Raw genomic sequence first — 27460 nt, forward strand, 5'->3', positions numbered from 1 at the left:
ATGGAGTTGCTAAGAAGCTCCTGGGACCTTCAGGTGAGATTGTCATGTGCCACACTGGACCCCCACCTTCTTCTGCTCTCCTCTAGGGATGCAGACATCCAATTCTCCAGTCCTCCCCTCCCTCTGGGGTCAAAGCATCCATCTCCTGGCCCTTCTGGGGACCCACGTCCAGCCTTCCCCTTTGCCCGGTTCTGCCTCTATCCCTCCCACCCCATGAGCTGGCTTATGGTGGCAGATAGATCCTGAAAGAGGGGGTCCTCTAGAGTAGCACTAGTCCCACCTGAAAGTATTATGAATGTCTAAATAACTTTCATTCTCCCTCACAGAAATGGGTGCCCAGGTGAGCTGGTGGGCATTCTGGGTTGCAGTCAGCATCCTTCTGGGTAAGTATAAATAAGCCTGAGATCTTGAGATCAGTCTGCATTTCCTCTCCCCTTGCCTGCTAGCTGGGATTGTTCCTGTTCTACTATCCATCCTCCATTATTGTCTGTCTAGAATCTGTGCTGGCTCTTTTCAAGGCTGCCTAGTTGAGAGACCCCACACCCATACACTTCTCTCCCTTCCTTTTCCCCATGGAAGACTCCTCTGCCTACACCCTTGATAAAGGCCTGTGCCTGGTCTCTGCAGGAGGAAGTGGTTCTCCTAGTGTTCTCCTAGCTGTGTCCTGGAGGAAACTGAGGTACCATAGGTGGATTTCCATTCAATTCAATAAGCATTTAGTAATCACAGGATTGCAAAAGGCAGAGGTAAGGGGAGCAGCTAGGTGGCTCAGTGGATAAAGCACCGGCCCTGGATTCAGGAGGACCTGAGTTCAAATACGGCTTCAGACACTTGACATTTACTAGCTGTGTGACCCTGGGCAAGTCACTTAACCCTCATTGCCCCACCAAAAAAAGGCAGAGGTAAGGAGAGAGAGTATTCTAGGCATGGGGGGGCAGCTTGTGCAAAGATACAGGTTGAACCGGGAATGTGTGATGGGATGTAATTTGTGAACTACTTGAAAAGGAAGGCTAGAGTCGATGAGCTTGTGATGAACTTGACAGGCCAAAGAGATGAATTCTTACTTTATCTTAGAAGCAGCAGGGACCCCTGGAGCTCCCTGAGTAGAAGAGGGTCGGGCTTAGACCTGAACTATAGGAACATCCTTTCTGCAGCTGTGTGGGGGATGGGTCTGAGAAGGGAGAGGCTGGTGGCCAGGAGATCAATTAGAAACCTATTGCTGGTCTTAGTGAGAGGTAAGGAGGAGCTGACCCAGGTCAGTGGGAAGAGATTGTGGAGGCAACATCAATAAGAGGGGAGAGAGAGTGAAGATGTGAGGATGACTCTGAGGTTGTGAACCTGCTGCCTGGGAGGATCCCAGTGCACTCAGGGGAACAGCAAAGTTAGAAGGAAGGATAAGTTTGGGGGAATAATATTGAGTTCAGTTTGGAATAGGATGAGTCTAAGATGTCTGTTGGACCTCCAAGTAGAAATTCCAGCAGGTACCAATTGATATAGGAAAAGAGAGAAAAGCCATATAGGTAGACTGGGGAGTCACCTGTATGTGCACATGCACATGTATGTACAAATACACATATAAACACACTATGCATATCTTCATATGCACTTGTATGTGTGATGCATGTATAGATGTGCACTGTGCACTATATTTGTATGTATGTGCATGAATACACACATAGTATGTCTACATGTGTACATATATGATACATTTATTTCTATGTGTGTAATTAACACACCTGTATTTATATGTGTGTACATGTGATGCATGCATATGCACATTGTATGTAATATATTTATTTACAGGTGTGCGAATACACCTTCTTAGATACATATATATGAATATTGTGCATAGTATATTTACACACAAATATGTATGAACACATGTGCACTCATGTTCACATACTGTACCATGTGTTCTATATCTATACTTTTGCACACATGTGTGCACACATGTATTTGTGTGTACATTCACAGTATAGTTATATGCATATGTATGTACATATGCATGTATGGTCTGTGTATACTTGTGCGTATAGATAGATAGATAGATAGATAGATAGATAGATAGATAGATAGATAGATAGATAGATAGATGCTAGTTGAAGCCATCCATGGGAGCTAATGAAGTCACTGAGAGAGTGTACAAATTAAAGAACAGAGAGCCAAGGACAGAGTCTGGAGATGTCCCCATGCACATCATGGATGATGACTGCAAAGGATTAAGAGCAAAACCGAGTCAATTCCCCCAGAGTATCCAGAAGGAGGGAGAGGGGTGGGCGGTGGTAAAGACTTGCAGAGAGTTTTCAGAAGGATGAGCCCAGAGAAACTGAGCAGTGAGGGCATCGTTGGTTAGCCTTGGAGAGAGCTGCTCCAGCCAGGTGCTGAGGCTGCTCCTGATTGTCATGGGCTGAGAAGTGAGGCGCAGAAACGGAGGCAGGGTGTGGACAGCTTTCCTCATGCTGCAAAAGGGAGGAGAGACTCAGAATGATGATTCAAGGGGACGGTAGGATCAAGTGAAGGTTTGTTGTTTGGTTTGGTTTGGTTTTTAAGAACAGGGAAATCTAGGCATATTTATAAGCAGTAGGGAAGGAACCACTAGATAAGGAAAAATGTCATTAGGGACCAGTGACTTCACAGGGTGCATTGTAAAGGCACTGGTGATATAAAGACAAACGGCAACCCTCCCCCCAGAAAAAGCCCTTGCACTCGAGAGCTCAGTTCTATTTTCAGTCACCTCGCTTTTTTTGTTTTGTTTTGTTTTTGGGCAGGGCAATGAGGGTTAAGTGACTTGCCCAGGGTCACACAGCTAGTAAGTGTCAAGTGTCTGGGGTCAGATTTGAACTCAGGTCCTCCTGAATCCAGGACCGGTGCCTTATCCACTGCACCACCTAGCTGCCCCCAGTCATCTAGCTTTTACTAAGCACCTACTATGTGCCAGCACTGTGCTAAAATAAGCAAAAAGTCGCTGCTCTCAAGGAGCTCAGTCTGAGAGTGGAGGTGGGGGAAAAAAAAAACAAACCCAACACTAAGTTATATACTAGATAAATTCTAGTTCCCAAGCCTAAGATTAAGGAGGGGTGGAAAGGGCTTCTTGCAGAAAAGTCTGTCAACAAGCATTTATTAAGTACCTACTATGTGTTTTTTGTTCATGAAACAGTAAGGAGACCAGAGTCACAGGATCAGAGGTTTGGTATATGGAGGGGGTATGGTGTGAGAAGATTGGAAGGGGCCAAGTCTTGAAGGGTTTTGAATGCCAGCGCATTTTATATTTTGTTCTGGAACCACTGGAGTTTAGTGAATGGGGGTGGGGAGGGGGAGGGCAACAGGGTTAGACCTGAACTTGAGAAGATTAATTTGATCACTGAAGGGAGGATGGATGGGAGTAGGGAGAGACCTGAGGCAGGCAGACTGCTCCCTCTCCAACCCCCCCCCCCCGCCCCGCCCAGCCCAGCAGCTATTGTATTAGTCTAGGGGAGAGGTGAGGAGGGTCTGCACCTGAGTAGGAAGAGTGTAAGAGGAGAGAAGGGCTGTAAAACAGACAAGACTTGGCCACAGATGGGATAGGAAAGGTGAGAGACAGAGGTGGTCCATTAGGTTGTGAGCCTGAGGGACTAGGATAGGGTTACCCACTACAGTAATAGGGAAGTCAGGAAGAGGGTCTGTTTCAGAGAAAAAATAACAAGTTGTGTTCTGGACATGTTGAATAATTGAGGATGTCTAGACAGTTCAAGACAGTTGGAGGTTCGAGGCTGGACTGCCTTCCCTCAGTCTCTCCCCATGGGGGGACCCCAAACCTCTCTCCCACTCCCTTGGGCTGGCTCTCAGGACTTCTGAAGAGTGGATTAGCTCGACCAGACAGGCATTCCTTACAGCCTTCTTGCAGAATTATGAACCTAGTGACAACTCAGCCCACCTCTGCCTCCTTCTCTCCAGCCTTACCAACAGCCCCACCACCATCACCATCCTAAACCAAGTAACCAACACCTCAGAGACTGTCACGGTGAGTGCAGGACCAATAGTGTGTCTGCAGTGTGGCTGAAATGGCCAATAGCACCACTTTCCATCAAATTGTGGCAATCAGCTCAGATCATGTCATCACAATACAAACAATCAGTGCTAAGCCAGACACAGCCGAACTGACCTTAGTCTACCCTGTCTAAGTGCTGGGCAGCAGGTACTTTGTGCTCACACCTCCAGGGACCTCAGTTAAGAATGTCAAGGAGTTTGCAGTGGTAGCCAGAGCCCAGGGGGCCTCTGTCAGCATCCAGCTGAAGGGCTCAGCCACTTTCCAGGGCAAATGCCTGGTCATGGAGCTGAAGCCATGTGACATGGTCCAGGTACAGGGCACAGCTGACCTCTCTGGCTCTCGGGTGGTGGCCAGCAGCCCTGTGCTTGTGCTCTCTGGCCATAGCTATGTCCAGAAGTACCCATCCTACAATCATGTGATCGAGCAGCTGCTGCCTCTTATGTAGTCCTCATCATGTCCTCCCAGGCCCACTATAACGTGGCCTATATAGTGGCTGATGAGACCACACAGTTAACCTTCAACCAAGGGGGCACTGCTGGCTCTCAGGGGCTCCAGGCTGGTGATGTGGTTGAATTTGATGTCTACTCATTACACCCACTCTACCTCTCAGCCAATGCCAGCATCCATCTCTTTGTCAGGGGTGCTGAGCAAAGGTCAGTAACCTATGATTCCTTTCTGGCTGTGGATAACTGTTCATCCTATGTGATCAATGGGGTACCTGGGACTTAGAGCACTGCCCTACAGGTAGCAAAGACCACCGATGTCAGCAGCATCACTGTGGATGGTTGGACTCTGGGGTCAAACATCACATGGGCATCTGTGCCTGGCAGTGAGTTCTCCTATGCAGAGGTCAGTCTTGGGATGGATAGAAGGACACACCATGCTGAGACTGGAACTGCCTTTGGCTGGTGACTCTTGAGCTAGCTCCTTCTGTGGGGACAGCAGCTGAATGTGGCCAGGGTGAGTGATGGGATGTCACTCTCATCCCTTAGTGGTGGTGGTGAGAGGGTGTCACACCCATCAGCCATTCTTCTCATCCTTATCTCCTCAGGCCTATGTCCATGTGTACCCATTATCCTTCCTCATCACCCAGAGATTGATCTCTGGGTGATGCATTTTTCCAGACATAGCAATTCATCAGAGTGAACCACAGACACTTGAACGGAAAGAGCAAACAGATGAGGAATTTGGCAAGCTGATCACAAGTCTGGCAGATAGGGGCGGTCAAGTAGTGAGAGAAGATTTCATTTTTACAGACATTTACAAAAGCAGCTTTTTCTTAACTTGCCTCAATGATTGTCTGATCCTTCAAAAGGTAGAGAGAAATCAATAAGGCAGAATTCTACTGTTATCAGCCAGGAGAAATTGACTACTGGGTTAAAAAAAGATGAAAAAATGACCATTGCCTCCTGGAGCTTGTAATAGAAAAGAAGAGGAAAGTCAGGCACATTCTGACAGGCAACCTAGATTTTATTTTATTTTTTTACATTTTTGAATTCAAATTTTTATTGAGATTTCTTATTTTCCCAATATATCCTCTCAACCAGAGAGCTATGCCTTGTGACAGAACGAAAAAGAGGAGGAAAAGCAGGCAAAACTGACACATCGGTCAAATCAGATAATGTTTACAGTATTCCATATTCATCATTCCTCACCCCAAAGTTTAAGAGAGTAGATTTCAAAGAGCCCAAAGGATGGATAGGCAGGGTTCTGTGAGCCAAAAGTCCACAGGAGATGTCCACCCAGAAGAGAAAGGAAACTGTCAAGAATAAAATTCTAAAGACACAAAGAGATGCAAAATCTAGGGAGGAGAAAATAAGAGTTATTTGAAGAGATCATTATGGCTGTACAGGGAACTCACCAGCTAACAGGATAGATAGATAGATAGATAGATAGATAGATAGATAGATAGATAGATAGATAGACAGACAGACAGACAGACAGACAGACAGACAGACAGACAGACAGACAGATAGATAGATAGATAGATAGATAGATGGATGATAGGTAGGTTGGTAGATAGATAAATGGATGGGTGGGTGGGTGGATGAATAGATAGATAGGTAGATAGATAGATAGATAGATAGATAGATAGATAGATAGATAGATAGATAGATAGATAGATGGATGATAGGTAGGTTGGTAGATAAATAGGTGGGTAGATAGATAGGTGGATAGATGGATAGATGGATGGATAGATGATAGACAGACAATGATCATATGTAGGTAGGTAGGTAGGCAGACAGGCAGACAGGAAGCAGACAGACAAGTAGATAGATGAATGGATGGATGGGTGGGTGGGTGGATGGATGGATAGATGATAGAGATGATAGAGACTATAGAGATGATAAGTAGGTAGGTAGATAGATAGATAGATAAGTAGAGATAGATAAATGGATGGATGGATAGATAGATGGATAGATGATAGAGAGACAATGATGATATGGAGGTAGGTAGGCAGACAGACAAGTAGATAGATGAATGGATGGGTGGGTGGGTGGATGAATAGATAGATAGGTAGATAGATAGACAGACAGATAGATAGATAGATAGATAGATAGATAGATAGATAGATAGATAGATAGATAGATAGATAAAGTAGGTGGGAAAGGTAGATACAGAATATAGGAAGGGCAGGTAAAAGAGAACTGAAGTGGCAAGGGATGAAGATTGCATATGCCTATAAGAATACTGTCAGAAGGGTCGAAATTAAGTATGAGCTTAGACTAATGAGGAAAGCTTAAAAAAAGTTATTTAAAAGGTATTGGAGGGGGCGGCTAGGTGGCGCAGTGGATAAAGCACCGGCCCTGGATTCAGGAGTACCTGAGTTCAAATCCGGCCTGAGACACTTGACACTTACTAGCTGTGTGACCCTGGGCAAGTCACTTAACCCCCATTGCCCCGCAAAAAAAAAAAAAAAAAAAGTATTGGAAATTTTTAAAGCTAAATTTAGGGGAAGAGGAAGATCAAAGGAAAGAACTCTGCCTGGAATGGAGAGAAGTTAGAGAGATTAAATTAAATTCTCATTTCAGTTCTATTTTTTGCTGCCAAGGAGAATGAGTCTTGGACTAGAAAGGCACATATGGGAAATGGCCATTGAGATTAGATACCCCAGGGGCAGCTAGGTGGTGCAGTGGATAGAGCACCAACCCTGGAGTCAGGAGTACCTGAGTTCAGATCCGGGCTCAGACACTTAACACTTACTAGCTGTGTGACCCTGGGCAAGTCACTTAACCCCAATTGACTCACTAAAAAAAAAAAGAGAGAGAGAGAGAGATTAGATACCCCAGATAAGCAAAGTGCTCAGCAGAGAGCACCTAGCTGCTCATCCCAGATGAATGTGCCCCTGTGGGGCTGATAGAGCTGGGAGATAGGATTGCTGAACTATTGTCAGCCATCTCTGGAAGACCATGCCCTTCGATGTCTACAAAGTCATTTAGATGTACTACAAAGTCATTACTGCTTCCATGTCTACTTGGGTGAAGGTCTCCAGTGGGCCATCCCAGGAATCTGCCTTATTCAGTTTAACAGTTTTATCAATGACTTGTATGAGAGCATGGATAGTGTTATCCAATTTATCAAATTATCACATATCAAATTTGCAAAAGATACAAGACTGGAGAGGATAGTTAAAAACGATGGGTAGTAGTCAAGAACTAACAAAGGATAGTTAATTATCCCATTAATAGGAGTAAATGTAAAGTCTTAATTTTGCATCTAAAAAATTCCCACACAAGTACAAGAGGGTGAAGAAATGGTTAGATTGCAGTTTGTCTTAAAAAAAAAAAGAAAAAGAAAAAGAAAAAAAGAGCTGAGGGTTTAAGTGGACTACAAGCTCAATATGAGTCAACAGTGAGATACAGCAGCCAGTAATGTGGGACTGTGTTGAGAAGTTAGAATGTTGGGCTAACAGGGCTCTGCCTCAGACGCTGGGCGGTTGCCCACTGTGTGGTCCCAGGTGTGGCCCCCAGCTCCAATTTTTTGTGGTTCTCTGGGGTCTTGTATTTGGGGGTCAAGTTTGCCATTCAGTTTGAGTCTTTTCATCACAAATATCTGAAGGTCTTCTTTTTCATTGGAGTCCCATTTTTTCCGCTGGGAAAAAAAAAAGAATGTTGGGCTGAATTGAGTAAGGTCACAGTTAATAGGGGCAAGTGTAAAGTCTTACCCTTGGGACTAAGAAAATCCTTCTTTTGAGTCCAAGAGGGTGAAGATCTGGTGAGATGGCAGTTTTTCTGAGAAAGAGCTGGGGGTGGTAGTGGACCACAAGTTCAGTGTGAGTCAATTGGCCAGGAAGAGGTCACTGAGAAAAAGCAAAGCTTCCAAAGATAAGGAAGCACTACTACTCTTCCCTTCTCAGGTCACTTCTATGGCATAGTGGTCAGGAACATTGATCTGGAGAGTGTCCAGGGAAGGTCAAGGCTTCTGGTCTGTGGCATATAAGATTTGACCAAAGGACTGCTGAACTGTATCTATAGGCTTCACAGCAACGACTGTTTCGGGTTTGGGTTTGGGGGATTTTGGCCTTGTTGTTGTAATCTCCAGACTTAGTCCAGTGCCTAGCACATAGATGCTGCTTGATTGATGCTTGTGGAGCTCTTTTTTTTTTGTTTTTGTTTTTTGGGTTTTTTTTAGTGAGGCAATTGGGGTTAAGTGACTTGCCCAGGGTCACAGAGCTAGTAAGTGTTAAGTGTCTGAGGCCAAATTTGAACTCAGGCACTGCTGACTCCAGGGCCGGTGCTTTATCCACTGCACCACCTAGCTGCCCCTGTGGAGCTCATTTTAATTTTCTCCTTTCCCCATCCATTCTTGCCTCACTCCTCCACTACCCTCCTAAAATCTCACCATTGTCCTAGCCTCTTACCCCCAATCTCCCCATCTCAAATTCTCTCCGCTGTCCCACTCTCCCTCTATCTCCTCTCCATCTCTTCCCTCCCAGGGCCACCTCCTCTCAGCCTCTCCCCTACCCTTTGCTGCCATTATTTTTCTCCTCCTCTCTCCTTCCAGTCCCTGTGTCCACCACGGAGGCCTCTTGTAAAGGGGTCAAGTGTAGGTCCCAGGAGCGATGTCAGGTGGTGAACGGCAAAGCTGAGTGCTCAGCCGCCTCAGCTGCCACATGCCGGGCCTACGGGGACCCACACTACACCACCTTTGATGGCCGTCGCTTTGACTTCATGGGCACGTGCTCCTACACTATATCTGAGCTGTGCGGCTTCGACGACAGCCTGCCTTCCTTCAGCGTGGAGGCCAAGAATGAACATCGAAACAGCAAGAAGGTGTCCTATGTGGGCCTGGTGACCGTCAGTGCCTACAGCCAAGTCGTCTCCTTGGCGCGAGGGGAGTACGGCTTTGCCCGGGTAAGCTGAGCACCGGGGATAGGGGCTGGGAAGGACTGGTCAGGGCCCCAGACAGGGCACCCCATCCCCAGGTCTGCTCCTTGAACCCAACTTGGAAGAGAGGAAGAAGGATCACAGAAGGGCTTCCCTGTGTGACCCTGGGCAAATCACTTAACCCTCATTGCCCCACAAAAAAAAAAAAAAGAAGAAGAAGAAGAAGGGCTTCCAATGTAGAAGAGGAAAGGACATCTACTCTCATTTTACAGAAAGGGAAACTGAGGCCAGAAAAGAGAAAACATGATTCTGTCCTTGGGGAAGCCCCTGGCTGGATATCCTTACTCTCTGAGCTCCTGAGTCCTAAGGGGCCTGGTTACAAAGAAAGGGGGAAAGCTATCCTGGGAGGCTTCCTGGAGGAGGTGGGCTTTGAAGACTGACTACCTCCTGCTTCCCTCCGTAGATCAACAACCAGAAGTCTCGGCTGCCGGTGTCCCTGAGTGACGGGAAGCTGAGGGTGTTCCAGAGCGGCTACCAGGGTGTGGTAGAGATGGACTTCGGGCTCCGAGTCACCTACAATTGGGACTGCCAACTGAGTGTGACACTGCCATCCCGCTTCCAGAATGAGGTCTGTGGCCTCTGTGGGAATTACAACGGGGATCCCTCGGACGACTTCCTCACCCCAGACGAGACTCAGGCAGCCGACGCCGCGGAGTTTGGCGAGAGCTGGAAACTGGATGATGGAGACCCGTTCTGTTCTAAGGACTGTCAAGGGAGCTGCCCCACCTGCACCGATGGGCAGACCCAGCACTATAAGGGTGACAAGTTGTGTGGGATGCTGAGCCTGACCCAAGGCCCCTTTGCCCTCTGTCACGAAATCCTGGACCCCCAGACCTTCTTAAAAGACTGTGTTTACGACTTGTGTGCCACCAATGGGGACCGGCCCAGCCTATGCCGGGCCCTGGATTCCTATGCCACGGCCTGTAGGGAGCAAGGGGTGACCATTGGGGACTGGAGGACGCCTGCTAGCTGCCGTGAGTGCCTGGGAGATGTGGAAGGGGAAGGGGAACAGAGGGGCCAGAGGGGGGCAGCAGAAGATGGGGAAGATCTAAGGATTGATGGTAATGGCCTGGGGGCATTTCCCTAGTGGCAGACCTCCCAGGAGCAAACCACAGTGCCTGGGACCATAAGGGCCGCATCCCAGCTTAGAAAGCTGATTGGAGTTCCTATTTCCTCACCCTGAGCCCAGCTCCAATTTGTGCTGGCCCGGTTTGGGGTGGGGAGGTAAGCACCTACTGTGTGCTAAGTGCGTTGCATGGGCTATCGGTTTGATGGGACCTGACACAGCTCTGCTGACATCCTCCTGCCTTCTCTTGGCAGCAATGACCTGCCCTGCCAACAGCGTCTATTCCTCCTGCGGCAGTGCCTGTCCTCCCTCCTGTTTCGAAGCTTCGGTCCCCTCGAATTGCAAATCCCTGCCATGTGTGGAGACCTGTGAGTGTAAGGATGGTTTTGTGCTCCGCGGGGACGCCTGTGTGCCCACCTCGTCCTGCGGTTGCCAATATGAGGGCTTAGTGCTGGCCCCCGGGGAGGAGGTTTGGGGAGACAGCCTGTGCCGGCAGCGATGCGTGTGTGATGGGAAGACTCAGCAGGTGCAATGCAAGGACACAGGAGGCTGTCCCACTGGGGAGCACTGCCGAGTCCAGAACGGGCTTCAAGGGTGTTACCCAGACAGCTACGGGACCTGCCAGGCCACCGGGGATCCCCACTACACCACCTTCGACGGGCGGCGCTTTGACTTCATGGGCACCTGTGTCTACCTGCTGGCCGGCTCCTGTGGCCAGGATGCGGCACTGCCCGACTTCAAGGTCCTCGTGGAGAATGAGCACAGGGGCAGCCAGGTGGTGTCCTACACCAAGGCCGTGCGTGTACAAGTCTATGGGGTGGAGATCGCTATCCACCGGGGGTACCTCGGGGCTGTCTTGGTGAGTGGAGGGGCTTGGGATGGGCCTCCATCTGCACAAGGAGTTGAAGGGATGAGTGGGCCATGACCCTAGGGATTGTAAAGAGTGAACTCTGGCAGGGTGGGGGTTCTTGGGCTAAGCTCTGGATTTGGGGTGCTTGGGTTTGGGCTGTACAGTTTGTTCAGAAGTTTGACACTCAGCGTGGGGCCGTAAGCCAATTCATTTATTCATTTATTCATTCATTCGTTCGTTCGTTCATTCACTCGTTCATTTTTTCATTCATTCAACAAGTATCTTTAGAAATGACATGAACACAGAAGGAACAACAGATAGAGCCCATGATCCCGACCTCAGTGACCTCATCTCTCTTCCCCCTCCCCTGAATCTAGGTGGATGGGGTGCTACGGTACCTGCCCTACCAAGTAGCCGAGGGCAAAGTTCAGACTTTCCAGAGTGGGTATAATGCTGTGATCCGGACCGACTTCGGCCTGACCGTCTCCTACGATTGGACCTCCCTGGCCAAAGTAAAGGTTCCAATCAGCTATGCCAACGCCCTCTGCGGCCTCTGTGGCAACTTCAATGAGGACTCTAAGGATGACTTCACCCTGCGGAATGGGACCCTGGCTGCCAATGCCTTGGACTTCGGAAAGGACTGGCTAGAGGAGGCTCTCCCTGGGTGTGGGGCTGTGGTCCCGGGAGAGTGCTCCCAGCTGGATACCCTGCTGGCCCAGCAGTCGCAGAGCAAGAAGGAATGTGGACTTCTGAAGGACCCCGAGGGACCCTTCCGGGACTGCCAGGCCAAGGTGGACCCCGAGGGCTTCTTCCATGACTGTGTGTATGACAGGTGCTTGCTGCCTGGCCAGCCCGAGGTGGGCTGTGATATCCTGGCTGCCTATGTAGCTGCCTGCCACACCGCTGGGGCCACTGTCCACGACTGGAGGAGTGACCAGTTCTGCCGTGAGTAAAGAACTCTAGGGAGGTCCCTGGGGAGAGAGAAAGAAAGCAGAGAGACCAGGAGGGGAAGCCACAGGGTAAAGGGAAGAATATTAGCTCTGAAGTTCTGGGTTCAAATTCTGCCTCTGATGCTCACTACTGTACATTGGCTAAGTCACTATATGTTCCTGGGGTTTGGACCAGATGCTTCTGAGGGCTCTTCTAATGCCACCGGTTCTGAGAGGGAGAAATGTTCATCAGCATCCACGTAGACAGAAACTATCTAAAGGACAAGAGATCTGATGGAGGGGCTTTGGCCCCCAGACCCAGAGACGTAGCAGAGCTAGAGCCTCGGCGCTCAGGTGCCCCCTTCTTTCTTCCCCCAGCTCCGACCTGCCCGGCGCACAGTCACTATGAGGAATGCTCCCGAGGCTGCCCAGCGTCCTGCAATGATGTCTCTGTCCCTGGGGGCTGCGGCTCTGAATGCAAGGAGGGCTGCGTGTGTGACGATGGGTTTGCTCTCAATGGAGACGAGTGCATCCCCCTCGCCCAGTGTGGTTGTCTGTTCCAGGGTGGGTACTACAGTGTGGGCCAATCCTTCTACCCGGGGCCTGGCTGCGACTCCCTCTGCCAGTGTGGGGAGGGAGGCATTGTCTCCTGCTCACCCTCCACCTGTGGGCCCCATGAAGCCTGCCAGGTGGCCAACGGTGCCCTGGGCTGTGTGGTTGTGGGCTCAGCCACCTGCTCAGCATCTGGGGACCCCCACTACACCACCTTTGATGGGCGGAAGTTCGACTACATGGGCACCTGTGTCTACACCCTGGTCCGTACCTGCGGTTCTCAGACTGGCTTAGAGGACTTTGAGGTCCTGGTGGAGAATGTGGCCTGGGGCAATGGGGCCGTCAGTGTCACGAGAGGAGTGACTGTCCACGTGGCTGGTGTCACTTTGGTGCTGGAGCAAAATAAGTGGCAGGTCAAGGTGAGATAGAGTTCAGAATTCCCAAAGAGGGGAGGGCAGAGGGCTGGATGCCTTGGGTCAGGGCTAGGGAGGAAGGCTTGTCTGCTCCTGGTTGGCATCACCCTGTCATAGCCCAAGGCCAGCCTCTGCCACTGGGCGTCTACCTTTCTCCTGGGATGAGAGACCTGAGGACCTTAAGACCCTTTTCCCCCACCCCAGGTAGATGGCGTGGCCCTGAAATTCCCCGTGGTCCTGGCCGGTGGCCGTGTCCGAGCCTACCAGCACGGGGCAAACGCTGTGATTGAGACCGACTTCGGACTGCGCGTGGCCTACGACCTTGTCTACCATGTCCGGGTCACTGTCCCTGGCAACTACCACAGCAAGCTCTGTGGCCTGTGTGGAAATTATAACGGGAAACCCGAGGATGACTTCCAGAAGCCCGATGGTGAGCTGGCCAGTAGCCCTTCTGCCTTTGGAGACTCCTGGGAGGCCGCTGTTCCCGGCTCCCCCTGCGTCCCTGTGTGTAACCCCAGCTGCCCTAGCGAACCCCAGTGCAAACCTGAGCTGGCTGGAACCTATGAGCAGGAGCGCTACTGTGGCTTCATCACCAACCCCAAGGGGCCCCTGGCCGCCTGCCACGCCCTGGTCAGTCCCAGTGGCTACTTCGATGACTGTGTCTTTGATCTCTGCCTGGGTGGGGGCAGCGACGACATCCTGTGTAACAGCATTCACGCCTATGTGTCAGCCTGTCAAGCTGCTGGTGGCACTGTCCAGCCTTGGAGGAGCGACAAGTTCTGTCGTGAGTGATCCAGACCGTCGGGGAGTGGGGGGGTGAGGGGGGCGGGGCCGACTGAGGAAGCCAGGAAGGACAACCAGGAGCAAAGAGGGAGGTTGAGGGACAGAGACAGGTGAGAGATGTGAGAGACAGAAAGAAGTAAAGGAGACGCTGCAACCTTCTGGGGTGTGTTGGTGATAAGGAGCCCGAGGTGAAGCCAGATTATTTTCCCTCCTACCTTGCACTGGTCCTCCTGCCCCTCAACTCTGATCTGTCTCCTTCCCCATCCCCAGCTTTCAAGTGCCCTTCCAACAGTCACTATGAGCTGTGTCCGAACACCTGTTCCCTTGGCTGTGCGGCTCTGAGTGCGCCCTCCAACTGTCCCAGCACCTGCTCAGAGGGTTGCCAATGTGATGTGGGCTTCATCTCGGATGGCCAGGCTTGCATTCCCATCGAGGACTGTGGCTGCTACGTGGATGGTAGATACTATGAGGTATGCCCCACAGCTATTCCGGAGCCTGCCTTGAGTTCATAGACTTCCTGGCCCAGCCAGCCCCCCAACCTACCCCTGCTCCCCCATACCCTCCTCTCCTATCAGAGCTGCCTCTGAGCTGAGGGAGCACAGGCAGGGATGGGCCTTGGCTTCCCCAGGGTAGCCTGACATCCCCATTCCTCAATCCTCCACAGCCCAACCAGTCTGTGCTACTCAGCAACTGTACCCAGCAATGCACGTGCCGTCCTGAGCAAGGTCTGCTCTGCCAGGCCCACCAGTGTGGTGCTGGCCAGGTGTGTGAGCCCTCAGGAGGTCTCCTGAGCTGTGTAACCAAAGGTGAGCAGCCACTTTACCCGCAAGGAGAGAGGGAGGAAGACTGTGAATTCGCCAGGCTCCCAGGAAGTCAGGGGGATGGATGCCAGGGTACTTAGCCCAGAGGGCTGGAGGCTGAACCCTGCAACCTTAGGGGCAGAAAGAGACTCTCAGATACCTGGGATTAGGCTGAGGGCTAGGATACTGGGGTCCCAGGGATAGTAGAGCCTGAAAAGGAATAGAAACTGGGGCAGCTAGGTGGTGCAGTGGATAGAGCACTGGCCCTGGATTCAGGAGGACCTGAGTTAAAATCTGGCCTCAGACATTTAACACTTACTATCTGTGTGACCCTGGGCAAGTCACTTAACCCCATTGCCTCACAAAAAAAAAAAAAGGAATAGAAACTTGGGGGATCTGGACAGAGGGTCAGAGGTTTGGGGGGCTGCCTGGGTCTCCATTCTCCTCAGTCTCCTCTCCCTCTCTCCTCTATATCTCCAGATCCATGCCAGGGCGTGACCTGCCTGGAACAGGAGACGTGTCAAGTACAGAACGGCCAGGGCATCTGCATCCCTAAGTACCAGGGCACGTGCTGGCTGTGGGGTGACCCCCACTATCACTCCTTTGACGGCTTAGACTTCGACTTCCAGGGGACCTGCTCCTATGTCCTGGCAGCCGTGTGTGGGGGGCCCTCCAGCCTCCCCACCTTTACAGTCACCACCAAGAACGAGAACAGGGGAAACCCCTCAGTGTCCTACGTGCGCCAGGTCACGATCTCTGTCCATGGTACCAACATCTCTATCCACAAAGGCGAGGTTGGCCAAGTGCGGGTGAGTGTGCCAGGCAGAGGGAAAGGTTCCCCCAGTCCTGCTGGCTCTCCGAGCTGGGGGCAGGGCACGGCAGGGCAGTGGTTAGAGAGACGTTGGAGCACGCAAGCTTTGGAATCGACTCAGGGATATAGAGACTTTATGCCCAGTCGTCGCAGATAGAGGACTGAACTTGAGTTAAAAAGACCTGTGTCGGGGGCGGCTAGGTGGCGCAGTGGATAAAGCACCGGCCCTGGATTCAGGAGTACCTGAGTTCAAATCCGGCCTCAGACACTTGACACTTACTAGCTGTGTGACCCTGGGCAAGTCACTTAACCCCCACTGCCCCACAAAAAAAAAAAAAGACCTGTGTCACCCGGCCTTTCTGAGCCTCAATTTCCTCATCTGTAAAATGGGAATAATGAGACCCATGTCTCATGGGATCGTTAAGAGGCTCAAATTAGAGTCCTCTAGAAAAGCCAGCTATTATTAATGGGATGATCATAGACCCAGGGGCCCTGGGTGCAGAAGCCATGAGTGGCTTTCCCTTGTGCTTCTGTCTGAAGGGGAGAGCCAGGCCAGTCCCCGGAGTCATGGGGGTCGTAGATTTAAAGCCAGAAGAGACCTTAGAAATCATTTAATCCAGCTCCCTCATTTTATAGATAAGGAAAGGAAGACTGAGAGCAGTTGCTCTCTCTCAAGCGTGACTGGCCATGGGGTAGGGAGTAAGGGTGCCTGTCCTGATGGCTCCTCCCCCCTCTGCCCACCGCCCCCCAGGTGAACGGTGTGCTGACCACTCTTCCAGTGAGCACAGCTGAAGGGCGCGTCTTCGTGACCCAAGGCCCAGGCGTGGCCGTGCTGGACACCGACTTTGGCCTTCGAGTCACCTACGACTGGAACTGGCGAGTGGAGGTGACGCTGCCCAGCAGCTACCACGGCGCTGTGTGCGGGCTGTGCGGAAACTTCGACGGCAAGTCTGACAACGACCGCGCCTTCCCCAATGGGACCCTGGCGTCATCCATTCCCAGCTGGGGTGGCAGCTGGCGGGTCCCCGAGTGGGACCCCTTCTGCTGGGACGAGTGTCACGGAAACTGCCCCACCTGTGATGAGGACAAAAAAGAGCAGTATGGAGGCCCTGACTTCTGTGGGCCCCTGGCCCCAGGCGCCGGCGCCCAAGGTCCCTTCTCTGCCTGCCACGCCCACATCAAACCCGACAACTTCTTCACTGGCTGCGTCCTGGACGTCTGCCTTGGGGGTGGATCCCAGGACATTCTCTGCCAGGCCTTGGCCTCTTACGCGGCCGCGTGCCAGGCTGCCGGCATCGCCATTGGCGACTGGAGGACCCAAGCCAAATGCCGTGAGTGTGAGGGGAGAGATCACCACCCGGGTCCCCAACGGCCTGCACCCTGGCTCTCATTCCTTCTATCTCGTGTCAGTCTCTCCACTTCCTACTTTCCGCCCCTCTATCTCTCGTGTCTGTGTGTTCTTCTGCCTCTACATGTCTCAGTCTCTGCCCAGACTCCCCCACCGATGCCACCTCTGTGTCTCTCTTACAGCATACCCTTGTGGGGCAAATAGTCACTATGAGCTGTGTGGTTCGGCCTGTCCACCCAGCTGCCCAGGGCCAAGTCCCACCCCGCCGTGCTCTGGAAACTGCACCGAGGGATGTCAGTGTGATGACGGCTTCATCCTGAGCGGAGACGTCTGCGTGGCCCGGGAGGGCGGCTGTGGCTGCTGGGCCAACGGTACCTACCATCAGCCTGGGGCTGAGTTCTGGGCTGACGCCAGCTGCTCCTCCCTGTGCCGCTGCGACCCTGGCCAAAGCCAGCTGCTCTGCTCCCCGGCCAGCTGCGGGACGGGCCAGGAGTGCGCCATCCTGGACACAGGCCTCCGTGGCTGCCGCCCCCTCAGCAGCACTGTGTGCCAAGCTTCCGGCGACCCCCATTATATTAGCCTAGACGGGAGGTTCTTTGATTTCCAAGGCTCCTGTGAGTATCTGCTGAGTGGTACCTGCACTGACCCCAAGCCCGGGACGGAAGCCTTCTTTGTCACCGTAGCCAACTCCCACCGTGGAAACCAGGCTGTCACGTACACCCGGGACGTCACGCTGCACGTCTATAACCACAGCTTCGCCCTCAGCAGCTCCTTCCCCCGACAGCTGAAGGTCAGTGAGACTCAGAAGGCACCAGCCTGGGTGCCCATGGGTGGTGGGGTCTGACCCAGTAACCCAGATCCTTTACGTTGGCTGACTGAATTCCCTTCAACCAACATCCATGCCAGGCACTATGCTGAGCCCTGGGGACCCAACCAGAGAGACTTTTACCTAAAAAACAGACCATCCCTGACCTCAAAGTGCTTGCATTCTATACCAGAGGAATTTTTTTGTCTTTCAATTTCATTGCTGTAAAAACTCTCCTGAACCAGCTCAGCAATTAGTTAGTCTTAGAATTAGTTACCAAGGACACTGAGAGAGGTTAGCCAACCTGCACACAGCTACCTAGCAGCAGCAAGACTTGAACCCAGGTCTACCAGCTACCCCTCCATTAGGGGTTCGAAGGTAAGGAACACACGTCATGTAAATAGATGGTAACCTGCTAGGGTTGGGAGAAAGAAGACTAACTGTGGGAGGAGTGGAGATCAGGGAGGCTTGATGGAGAAGGTGCCCCTTGAACTGAGACTTGAAAATGAGGATTTTAAGAATAATGGATAAGGGATGCATCCCAGGAAAGGGACACAACTTGTGTAAATGCAAGGAGTCAGGAGACAGAATGAGCAGTTTGGAAGCTAGTTTGATTGGAAAGAAGATGCTGGGGAGAGGTAAGAATTGGATTGAGGGTGGAGAGGTAGGATGGAGGTGAACTCAAGATGGCCTTGAATGCCGAGCAAGGGCTTTATGCTAGAGGCAACCGAGAGCCACCGAAGGGTTGTTTTGTTTTTGTTTTTTGTTTTCTGAGCAGGAGGGTGGTGTGGTAGACCTGGGCTACAGGGAGATGGTTCAGATCACTCCAGAACACTCCCCCCCACACACACACACACACACTGATTCTCTAGCATTGCTCTCTTGCTAAGCAGCTGTGCTGACCTCTCTTCTTCCACCTGCTCACACTCATCCTTCCACTCTGACCCCAAGCTGAGCTTCCACACAGAATAGGGATGCTGACCTCATGCTGACCCACTCCCATGGAGCTCCTCCCCATGGTGGATCTGCACCTTGACCCAAACACTGATCAGACATGATCGCCTCCCCGCCTCCCCGCCTCCCCGCCTCCCCGCCTCCCCGCCTCCCCGCCTCCCCGCCTCCCCGCCTCCCCGCCTCCCCGCCTCCCCGCCTCCCCGCCTCCCCGCCTCCCCGCCTCCCCGCCTCCCCGCCTCCCCGCCTCCCCGCCTCCCCGCCTCCCCGCCTCCCCGCCTCCCCGCCTCCCCGCCTCCCCGCCTCCCCGCCTCCCCGCCCCACTGAATGCCCACTCTCCACTGATCCCATACTGAATGCCCCCCATGGACCGCTGTTACACCTTCATCTGGTGGGCTGCACCTATCAGCATAGGAGTAGCCATTTCTCACACCACTTCCTTTCCTGTCCCCTAGGTGGATGATAAACTGGTGGCCCTGCCCTTCTCACTGGACACACGAGTCCAAGTATACCTCAGTGGCTCTGATGTGGTGGTACAAACTGCCTTCGGCCTAACTCTGACCTTTGATGGGGATAGCTTGGCCCGGCTGCAGGTTCCCTCTCCGTATGCAGGCACTCTCTGTGGGCTCTGTGGGGACTATAATGGGGACCCTGAAAATGACCTCACTCCCAAGGGTGGCCAGCCAGGCAATGACCCTGTGGCCTTTGGTGACAGCTGGAAAGTAGGAGGCGGCCCGGATTGTGGCGTTTGTTCTCCCAGTGACTGTCCAAGCAGCTGCAGCGAGCAGGAACAGGTTCAGTTTGGAGGTCCGGAGGCATGTGGAGTGATTTCGGCGGCTCAGGGACCCCTCGCAGCCTGCCATGGCCTTGTGGATCCCACCCCCTTCTTCAAAAACTGCTTGTTGGATACCTGTCAGACCCAGGGCCATCCCAGCGGCCTCTGTCCTGCCTTGGCCACATACGTAGCTGCCTGCCAGGCTGCTGGTGCCCATCTGGAGGAGTGGAGACGACCGGACTTCTGCCGTAAGAGCCCCCTCCTGCCACCCACTTTAATCCCCCAGTCACTTTTTCTTTGGACACTACCCCAGAACCCCTTCCCCTCTCTGCCCTATCATCCCTGACTCCCTTATTCTGTCTCTGCCTCTCTCACAAATGCCCCTTCCCCCTCCTCCTCATTCCCTCCCCTCCTCCTTTTCCCAGTCTCCCTCCTCCCTTCCCCCTTTTCCTTCTCTCCTTTCTCCTCCCCCTCCTCCCCTTCTTCCCTTCCCTTTCTCCCTTCTCCTCCTCCCTCTTCTCCCCCTCCCCTTTTCCTTCCCTTCCTCTAACTGTCTTCTTTCCCCCCGTCAATAGCCTTTTCCTGCCCGGCCAACAGTCACTATCAGCTCTGTGGTGACTCATGCCCTCGGAGCTGTCCAGACCTCTCAGCTCCCCAAGGCTGTGTCTCTACTTGTCGCGAGGGCTGTGTGTGTGATGCCGGCTTCGTTCTCAGTGGAGACACCTGTGTGCCTGTCGGCCAGTGTGGCTGCCTCTATGAGGGGTTCTATTACCCACTGGGGCAGACCTTCTTCCCGGGGGAGGTCTGTGAGCGGCGCTGTGAGTGTGGTCCCGGTGGTGTGGTCACCTGCCATGAGGGATCTCCCTGTGGACTTTATGAGGAGTGCCGCCTGGAGGCTGGCGTGCAGACCTGCTACCCCACGGGCTGTGGCCGCTGTCTGGTGTCCAGCAGCATTCACTACGTGACCTTCGATGGCCGTGTCTTTGATTTCTACGGCTCCTGCTCCTACGTGCTCACTCAAGTGTGCCAGCCCCTGCCCGGCTACGAGAACTTTTCCATTGCCCTGGAGAAAGATGCCAATGGAGACCTCAAACGGTTGCTGGTGACCGTGGGTGACCAAGTTGTGGGCCTGAGCCGAGGCCTGAAGGTGAGGGGCCCATGCAGCTGGCAGAATGGAAGCCTGGGGCAGGGGTCAAGGCAGGAGAGGGGGGTCCTCCTTCCCCTAGATGAGAGGGAAACCCAAGACACAAGGGATGCACTCAGAGAGAACAGGTGCCCAGGATTGGCAGAGCTCTCTGTGAACTGAAAAGATACTAGCCGTGCCATACAAGAGAAAAAGGGCTGGCCAGATCCCAGCATCACCTGTGGTCCTGGCCCAGCAACTTATCCAGATGGGATTTCCTGGGAAGGGCTCCTGAGAAGGGGAACAAGGCTCTCCTATGGGTAATGTGTGTGTGCAGATCACCATGGATGGGGAGCCAGTGGCACTACCTATGGATACCGGTTTGGTGAGGCTGACCCTGGAGGGCCGGAATGTGATCCTGCAGACGACGAAGGGGCTGCGGCTCCTTTTCGATGGTGATGCCCATTTGCTGCTGTCAGTGCCCAGTGCCTACCACAATCACCTCTGTGGGCTTTGCGGGGACTTCAATGGCAATTGGAATGATGACTTCCGCCTGGCAGATGGCACTGTGACCTCAAACGTAGATACCTTCGGAGCAGGTTGGCGCGTGTCAGGTTCCCCTGGGGACCGACCCTGTGGGGAGGGGGCAGAGGCAGGGTGCTGCCCCGTATGTTTTGCAGAGCAGACAGCTCCCTATGAGAGCCTTCAGGCCTGTGGGCAGCTCAAAGACCCCCAGGGCCCCTTTGCTGCCTGCCACGCAGTTCTGAACCCCTCTGAGTATTTCCGCCAGTGTGTATACGACATGTGTGCCAACCGAGGTAACACCAGCTCCTTGTGCCGAAGCCTGGGCACCTACACCACAGACTGCCAGGTCGCTGGGGTCACTCTGAAGCCTTGGAGGAATGATAATTTCTGCCGTGAGTGACCATGATCAGGGGTCTAGAATGGGGAGGGGGGGGGCCGGAGAATATGAGTGTCAGGCAGGGTCTTTGGTGAGGCAGGGGGTACCCAAAGAAATAGCTCTTCTCTTTCTTGTGTGAAAATGATAGGTAATCCCATGTAATGTTCTTATAAAATATAAAGCAGGTTTCATAAGTACGAGGTAGGAAGGCAGGACTAGATAGCAGCAGCATGTCTGAAAAGGCTCCAGGGGTTTCAGTGGACCACAAGCTCAAGATGAGTTAGCAGTGAGATGGAGCAGACCCAAAAGGCTTCCCAAGGTCCATGGGGGGGGGGGGGAGAACCTGGGCCTTCAGAGCCCTCACCTGTCCCCATGTTTCTCTCCTTCAGCACTCAGCTGCCCAGCTCATGGTCACTATTCAATCTGCATTCATGGGTGTGAGGCCTCCTGCTCGGGGCTCTCTGGCTTAGAGAGTTGTACTACCCGCTGCTTTGAGGGCTGTGCTTGTGACCAAGGATTCCTGCTGTCCCAGGGGGCCTGTGTGCCTATCAGAGACTGTGGCTGTGTTTACCAGGACAATTACCTCCCGGTAAGAAAAATACCCCCCTCATGACACCCAGCTCCTGGGGAGGAGTAGGAGAAGGGAGACAGGACGCCTGGGAAGAACCCCAACGGACCTGGGGGCCCTTGATGGTTAGTCTGAGCCCCTTGTCCATCTGTTGACAGGCCAACTCATCCTGGCTGTCCACAGACTGCTCTCAACGATGCACTTGTGCCCTGGGAGGCAAACTGAACTGTGAGGCCATGAGCTGTCCCCTGGGCACCTTGTGCCTCGTCCAGGAGGGATCCAGGGGCTGCAAGAACCCCAGTGGTGTCTGCTCTCTTTCCACCAACCTCAACACTTTCGATGGGTTGGAGGCCGCACCCAGCTCCCCCGGCATCTATGAGCTCTCGTACCTCTGCTCCAAGAACACAAATGACTCCTGGTTCCGTGTGTTGGCCGACTTCCATCCTTGCCTCAATGACTCAAAGGCTGTGGCCCGGGTCCATGTCTTCTTCCAAAACGGCCTGGTCACTCTGACACCAACTGGCCAAGTGTGGGTGAGGTCACTGCTTCTGGGTCCTGGGGCAAGACCATTTCTAGGCCTTTCTCTCTTCATTTTCCCTGCATTTCTTGTTTCCTCTTTTCTTGCCTATCTCTCTGTCTCTCAGAGGATCTCTCCTTCCACATCTCCCTCTCTTTATCTCTAGATTTGTATCTGTTTTTCACTGTGTCTATCCCTGTATCTATATAATATTAGCTAGCCCTTATATAGCACTATAAGGCTTGCTTTGCAGATCATTATCTCATTTGATTCTCACAACAACCCTGTGAAATAGGTGTTATTACTGTGACGAGTAAAACTAAATGTGTGGTTGCCTTATTCCTGTCCCAAGTGTAGGGAAAATTAGCTAGGGTTTCTAATATAAATTAGAAGCTTTAGCACCAGTTTGGGGCATTAAGCATTTATTAAAGGATACCAGGTATTAATAAAAAGAGAACACCTAGGTCAGAAAGTTAAGAAAAGGCCTATCTAGCATAGAGCTCCAGCCTCGTCTGGTTCTTTCTCAAGTCCTCCACCACAAGCCTGTCCGAGCAAAGAACTGCCACCAAGTAACTGTGTGGAAGCTTTTTATGGGTCTGGAGGAGAGGTGGTCCTAACACACTGCTTCAAGCTAATTGGCTAGCATCAACCAAATCTATTGGTCCACAGGACTTGAGGGTGGTCCCATGTTGAGGTCAGAGTTCACACCCTCTGAGAACACACCTTCTTGAGGGCCAGGAAGGTGTGGTTTTAATTAAATTAACTTTAATTGAGTTAATCAGTAAAGTCAGTCAATCCAATCAATCTTTTTTTGTGGGGGGGGGGGGGCAATGAGGGTTAAGTGACTTGCCCAGGGTCACACAGCTAGTAAGTGTCAAATGTCTGAGGTCAGATTTGAACTCAGGTCCTCCTGAGTCCAAGGTCAGTGCTTTATCCACTGCACCACCTAGCTGCCCCCCAATCCACTCAATCTTAATCCAATCAGTCCTAGCTGGGGCCTTTGGGCATTGGCAAAGCCCATTGATTTCTTATAGATTCCCCTGTGCTTCATTAAGAAACATAGTTTCCTTAAATGAAACAATAGGGGCAGCTAGGTGGTGCAGTGGATAGAGCACCAGCCCTGGATTCAGGAGGACCCAAGTTCAAATATGACCTCTCAGACCCTTGACACTTACTAGCTATGTGACCCTGGGCAAGTCACTTAACCCCAATTGCCTCACCAAAATTTTTTTTTTTTAAATGAAGCAGGCAGCTAGGCGGCACAGTGGATAGAGCACAGACCCGGGAGTCAGGAGTACCTGTGTTCAAATTTGGCCTCGGACACTTAACACTTACTAGCTGTGTGACCCTGGGCAAGTCACTTAACCCCAATTGCCTCACTAAAAAAAAAAAAATGAAGCAATAATATTACAGATGCTTATAACTAACAATGGAAAGGGAATGAAAAGAGAGAAAAGAAACTGAACGGATGCATCGACAAAAACTAAGAGGGCCAGTCCCTTTTAGTAGGTGGACATTACAAATAGCATATGCAATGGAAAAGGAAAACAAGAAAATATCCATTTAAGTGTTTGGAAGTCTTTTCTTAGATGATTCTTGGGATGTCCTCTGGGTATAGTTGTAGAGTGAGAGTCAGGCATGGATGCTGATGATCAGCTAGAAAGTCTCAGCTAGAGAGTTTCAGGTGTGGCTGTAGAGAAGTCTCTCAGGTGTTTCAGGTACTGATGATTGCTGGAAAGTTTCCTACAAAACTGATCTTAACACAACTTTAAATAGCTTTGCCAATAACCAAATCAAGCAATGAGAGTTCTCAAAAACATATGTCTAAGGAAATTCAGAATCTTTTAGAGATATAATAAAAACAAAAATCAAAACTTTTTTCAAAACTTAATATTACTGTAAACCCAATTGTGGAGAATAAATTAAGAAGACAATTGTGATATTAATTAAGAAAAGAATTTGTATCTTTGTTTCATCACTTCAACACTGTGAATAGGTGTTATTATTATATCCATCTTATGGATGAGACAACTGAGGTAGACAGAGTTTAAGTGACTTTCCCCAAGGGTCACACAGTTAGTAAGTGTCCGAGCGAGGATTTGAACTCAGGTCTTCCTGACTTTAGGCCCAGCACTCTATCTACTGCACCACCTATCCTCCTCTGTAAAACAAGGGGATTAGACTAAATGGCTCCTGAGACCCCCTCCAGGTCTAGGTATGTGGTTTGCCTTTTAAACAAATGTCCTGTGTCTCTGTCAGTGTCCCCATGTCTTCATCCACTAGTGTCCCTGTCCCTCAGTCTCTCGGTCTCCACATCTCTGATGTCAGACTCTGTCCTCATTTCTCTGGTTTCCTGATTCTCCCCATTTCTGTTGCTCTGTGTGTCTCTGGCTCAGTTTCTCATCCCCTCCCTGTTCTCTCACCTCTGGCCCTCAGGTGAATGGACAACAGGTGACCCTCCCAACTAAGGTGCTCTCCTCTGTGTCCGTGCATAAGTCTGCTGATGGAGCCCTCCAGTTGCTTCAGGATGGAGGGGTACACATACAGCTCAGCCCAGCTGGGGAGCTCTATGTGATCGTCAAGGAGGTCCACGCTGGGAAGCTGTGTGGTGCCTGTGGGAACTTTGATGGGGATCAGACCAATGACTTGAAGGACCCCCAAGGGAACTCAGCTCTGAAGGGCTGGAACGCCAAGGACTTCTCCCCATGGTAAGCACTTTAGATGCGGGGGGGCCCCTGGGGACCAATGGCTAGACACCAGGATCTCTGGAGGGAGCAGGGATTGGGGGTCCTGGGGAAGCCTAGAAAGGGACTAGGCTTTGCTTCAGTGACTGGGGGATGTATTAAGCAGGAGTCTTTCTTCCAGTTCTGCCTGATTGATGGATCTCCCTTCATCATCATGGACCCCGCCAGCATCCATGGGGGACATCATGACACTCCTAAGATGGTTATTGTGCCTTGGGGCTGAGGGAGGAGGTTGGGACAACAGCCCCCCTTCTCCCAATTAGTCAATGGGACCATTTCTGAGAAATGTTAATAAATTTCTTAACACAGTCTAGATCAAGTGTGTTTCCTCTACCCTAAGGTATTGTACCATGGTGTCCTTTGTCTCTGCATCTCATCTCATGATCCTCACCCAGGGCCCGGAAAATTCCAGGGGGACAAACTATCTGAGCAGACTCCCAGAGGAGACCTCATCCCATATCCCACTTGTCCTTCTGGGGTCTGCTTTTCCATCCACATTCCTTGGAGGAGAGGGATAGAGTCTGGGAAACTGGACCATGCACACTTCTGTATCACCTCTCACTCAACTGATTTGCCCCAGGAGCTGTGATTCCTAGTTACAACTCTGCTTTCACCATGTCCCAGAAGTCAATAGTCCTCCATAGCAGAAAGGTTCCCCTCCTACCCCCATATTGTGGATAGATAGGCACACTCATACTCTATTGGTGGAGCTGTAATTGGGTTCAACCAAGTCAATCAACAAGCACTTAGCACTTCCTATGTGCCAGGCACTGTCTAAGTGTTAGGGGATATAAGGAAAAGCAAAAACAGTTTCTGTCTTCAGGGTGCTCATATTCTAGTGCAGTAGACAACAAATACCTATGTTCATAGAAGGACATACAGGGTAAATTAGAGTTAATCAATCTAACCTAATCTAATCTAATCTAAACTAACATTAAGGGGGGGTTGTAGGATGGAAGCTGAAGAAGTGAGTGAATACAGAGATGGAGATGAGCAGGGAGACAATTCCAGGCATGAGGGAAAACATCTGGAGTCCAGAGATGAGCATGCCTTGTTGGAGGAACAGGAAGGACAATATCCCTGGATCTCAGAGTACAGAGAAAAGTGAAAAGACTAGAAGGGCAGTAACAGGCATGGGCAGGCAGGATTTTAAAAGCCAGACAGAAGATTTTACACATGACCCTGGAGGCTATAGGATCCCCCTGCTGTTTATTGAGGAGAGGAATTCATAGCCAAACCTGTACTTTAGGAAGATCACTTTATTTGTTTGGTTGGTTGGTTGGGGTTTTTTTGGTGAGGTAATTGGGGTTAAGTGACTTGCCCAGGGTCACACAGCTAGTAAGTGTTAAGTGTCTGAGGTTGGATTTGAACTCAGGTCTTCCTGAAACCAGGGCCGGTGCTCTATCCACTGCGACACCTAGAAGCCCCCAGGAAGATCACTTTAATGGCTGAGTTGGAAGCATTCTAGAAAACAATGCCAAGATGGTGACTACATTGTCCATGCTCTGGAAAGATCAGATAATCAATAATAATAATAGAGCCTGAAGGTTCACAAACCCCTTTTACATATATTAGCTCATCTGGCATTTATTTGCTATGTATTTAAATACCACGAATTATGGTAGTGTTACTGGTGAAAACCCTACACCAGTGGATTTTAAATGTCACAGACAACCCCCTACTGTCCTTTAAGGAAAAATTGTTGTATTCCAAAAACAACTGAAAGGAGTAATTTTTTTCCTGATTCTTATCTTACTTTGTTTTTTGTTTTTTGCAAGGCAGTGAGGGTTAAGTGACTTGCCCAGGGTCACACAGCTAGTAAGTGTGTCAAGTGTCTGAGGTCGAATTTGAACTCAGGTCCTCCTGAATCCAGGGCTGGCGCTTTATCCACTGCGCCACCTAGCTGCCCCCAGGAGTCATTTTTTAAGCTCACATTTGATTAGAATAAAAATATGACATTCAATTTTAAATCCATTCAAATGCTAACTGACAGGGGCAGCTAGGTGGCACAGTGGATAGAGCACCAGCCCTGGAGTCAGGAGTACCTGAGTTCAAATCCAGCCTCAGACACTTGACACACTTACTAGCTGTGTGACCCTGGGCAAGTCAC

The 27460-nt window shown here is 51.3% G+C and overlaps 1 protein-coding gene across 1 annotated transcript; it reads left to right on the forward strand.

The window, feature by feature from the left end:
- On the forward strand, positions 1–25610 carry LOC122748207 (Fc fragment of IgG binding protein). Its single transcript, XM_043993885.1, is given in 24 exon segments — positions 1–33; positions 327–340; positions 3826–4020; positions 4022–4461; positions 4464–4922; positions 4925–4987; positions 9032–9381; positions 9818–10388; positions 10735–11339; positions 11708–12275; positions 12638–13230; positions 13429–14008; positions 14278–14477; positions 14672–14813; positions 15288–15616; positions 16370–16949; positions 17149–17756; positions 19178–19745; positions 20073–20644; positions 20958–21537; positions 21911–22110; positions 22248–22622; positions 25043–25314; positions 25472–25610. Coding segments are annotated over 24 exon segments (8907 nt in total). The 3' UTR covers positions 25482–25610.
- Positions 25611–27460: the final 1850 nt, after the last annotated feature.

Source organism: Dromiciops gliroides, chromosome 3 (assembly GCF_019393635.1).
Source record: "Dromiciops gliroides isolate mDroGli1 chromosome 3, mDroGli1.pri, whole genome shotgun sequence".
In the NCBI taxonomy this organism is placed as follows: domain Eukaryota; kingdom Metazoa; phylum Chordata; class Mammalia; order Microbiotheria; family Microbiotheriidae; genus Dromiciops; species Dromiciops gliroides.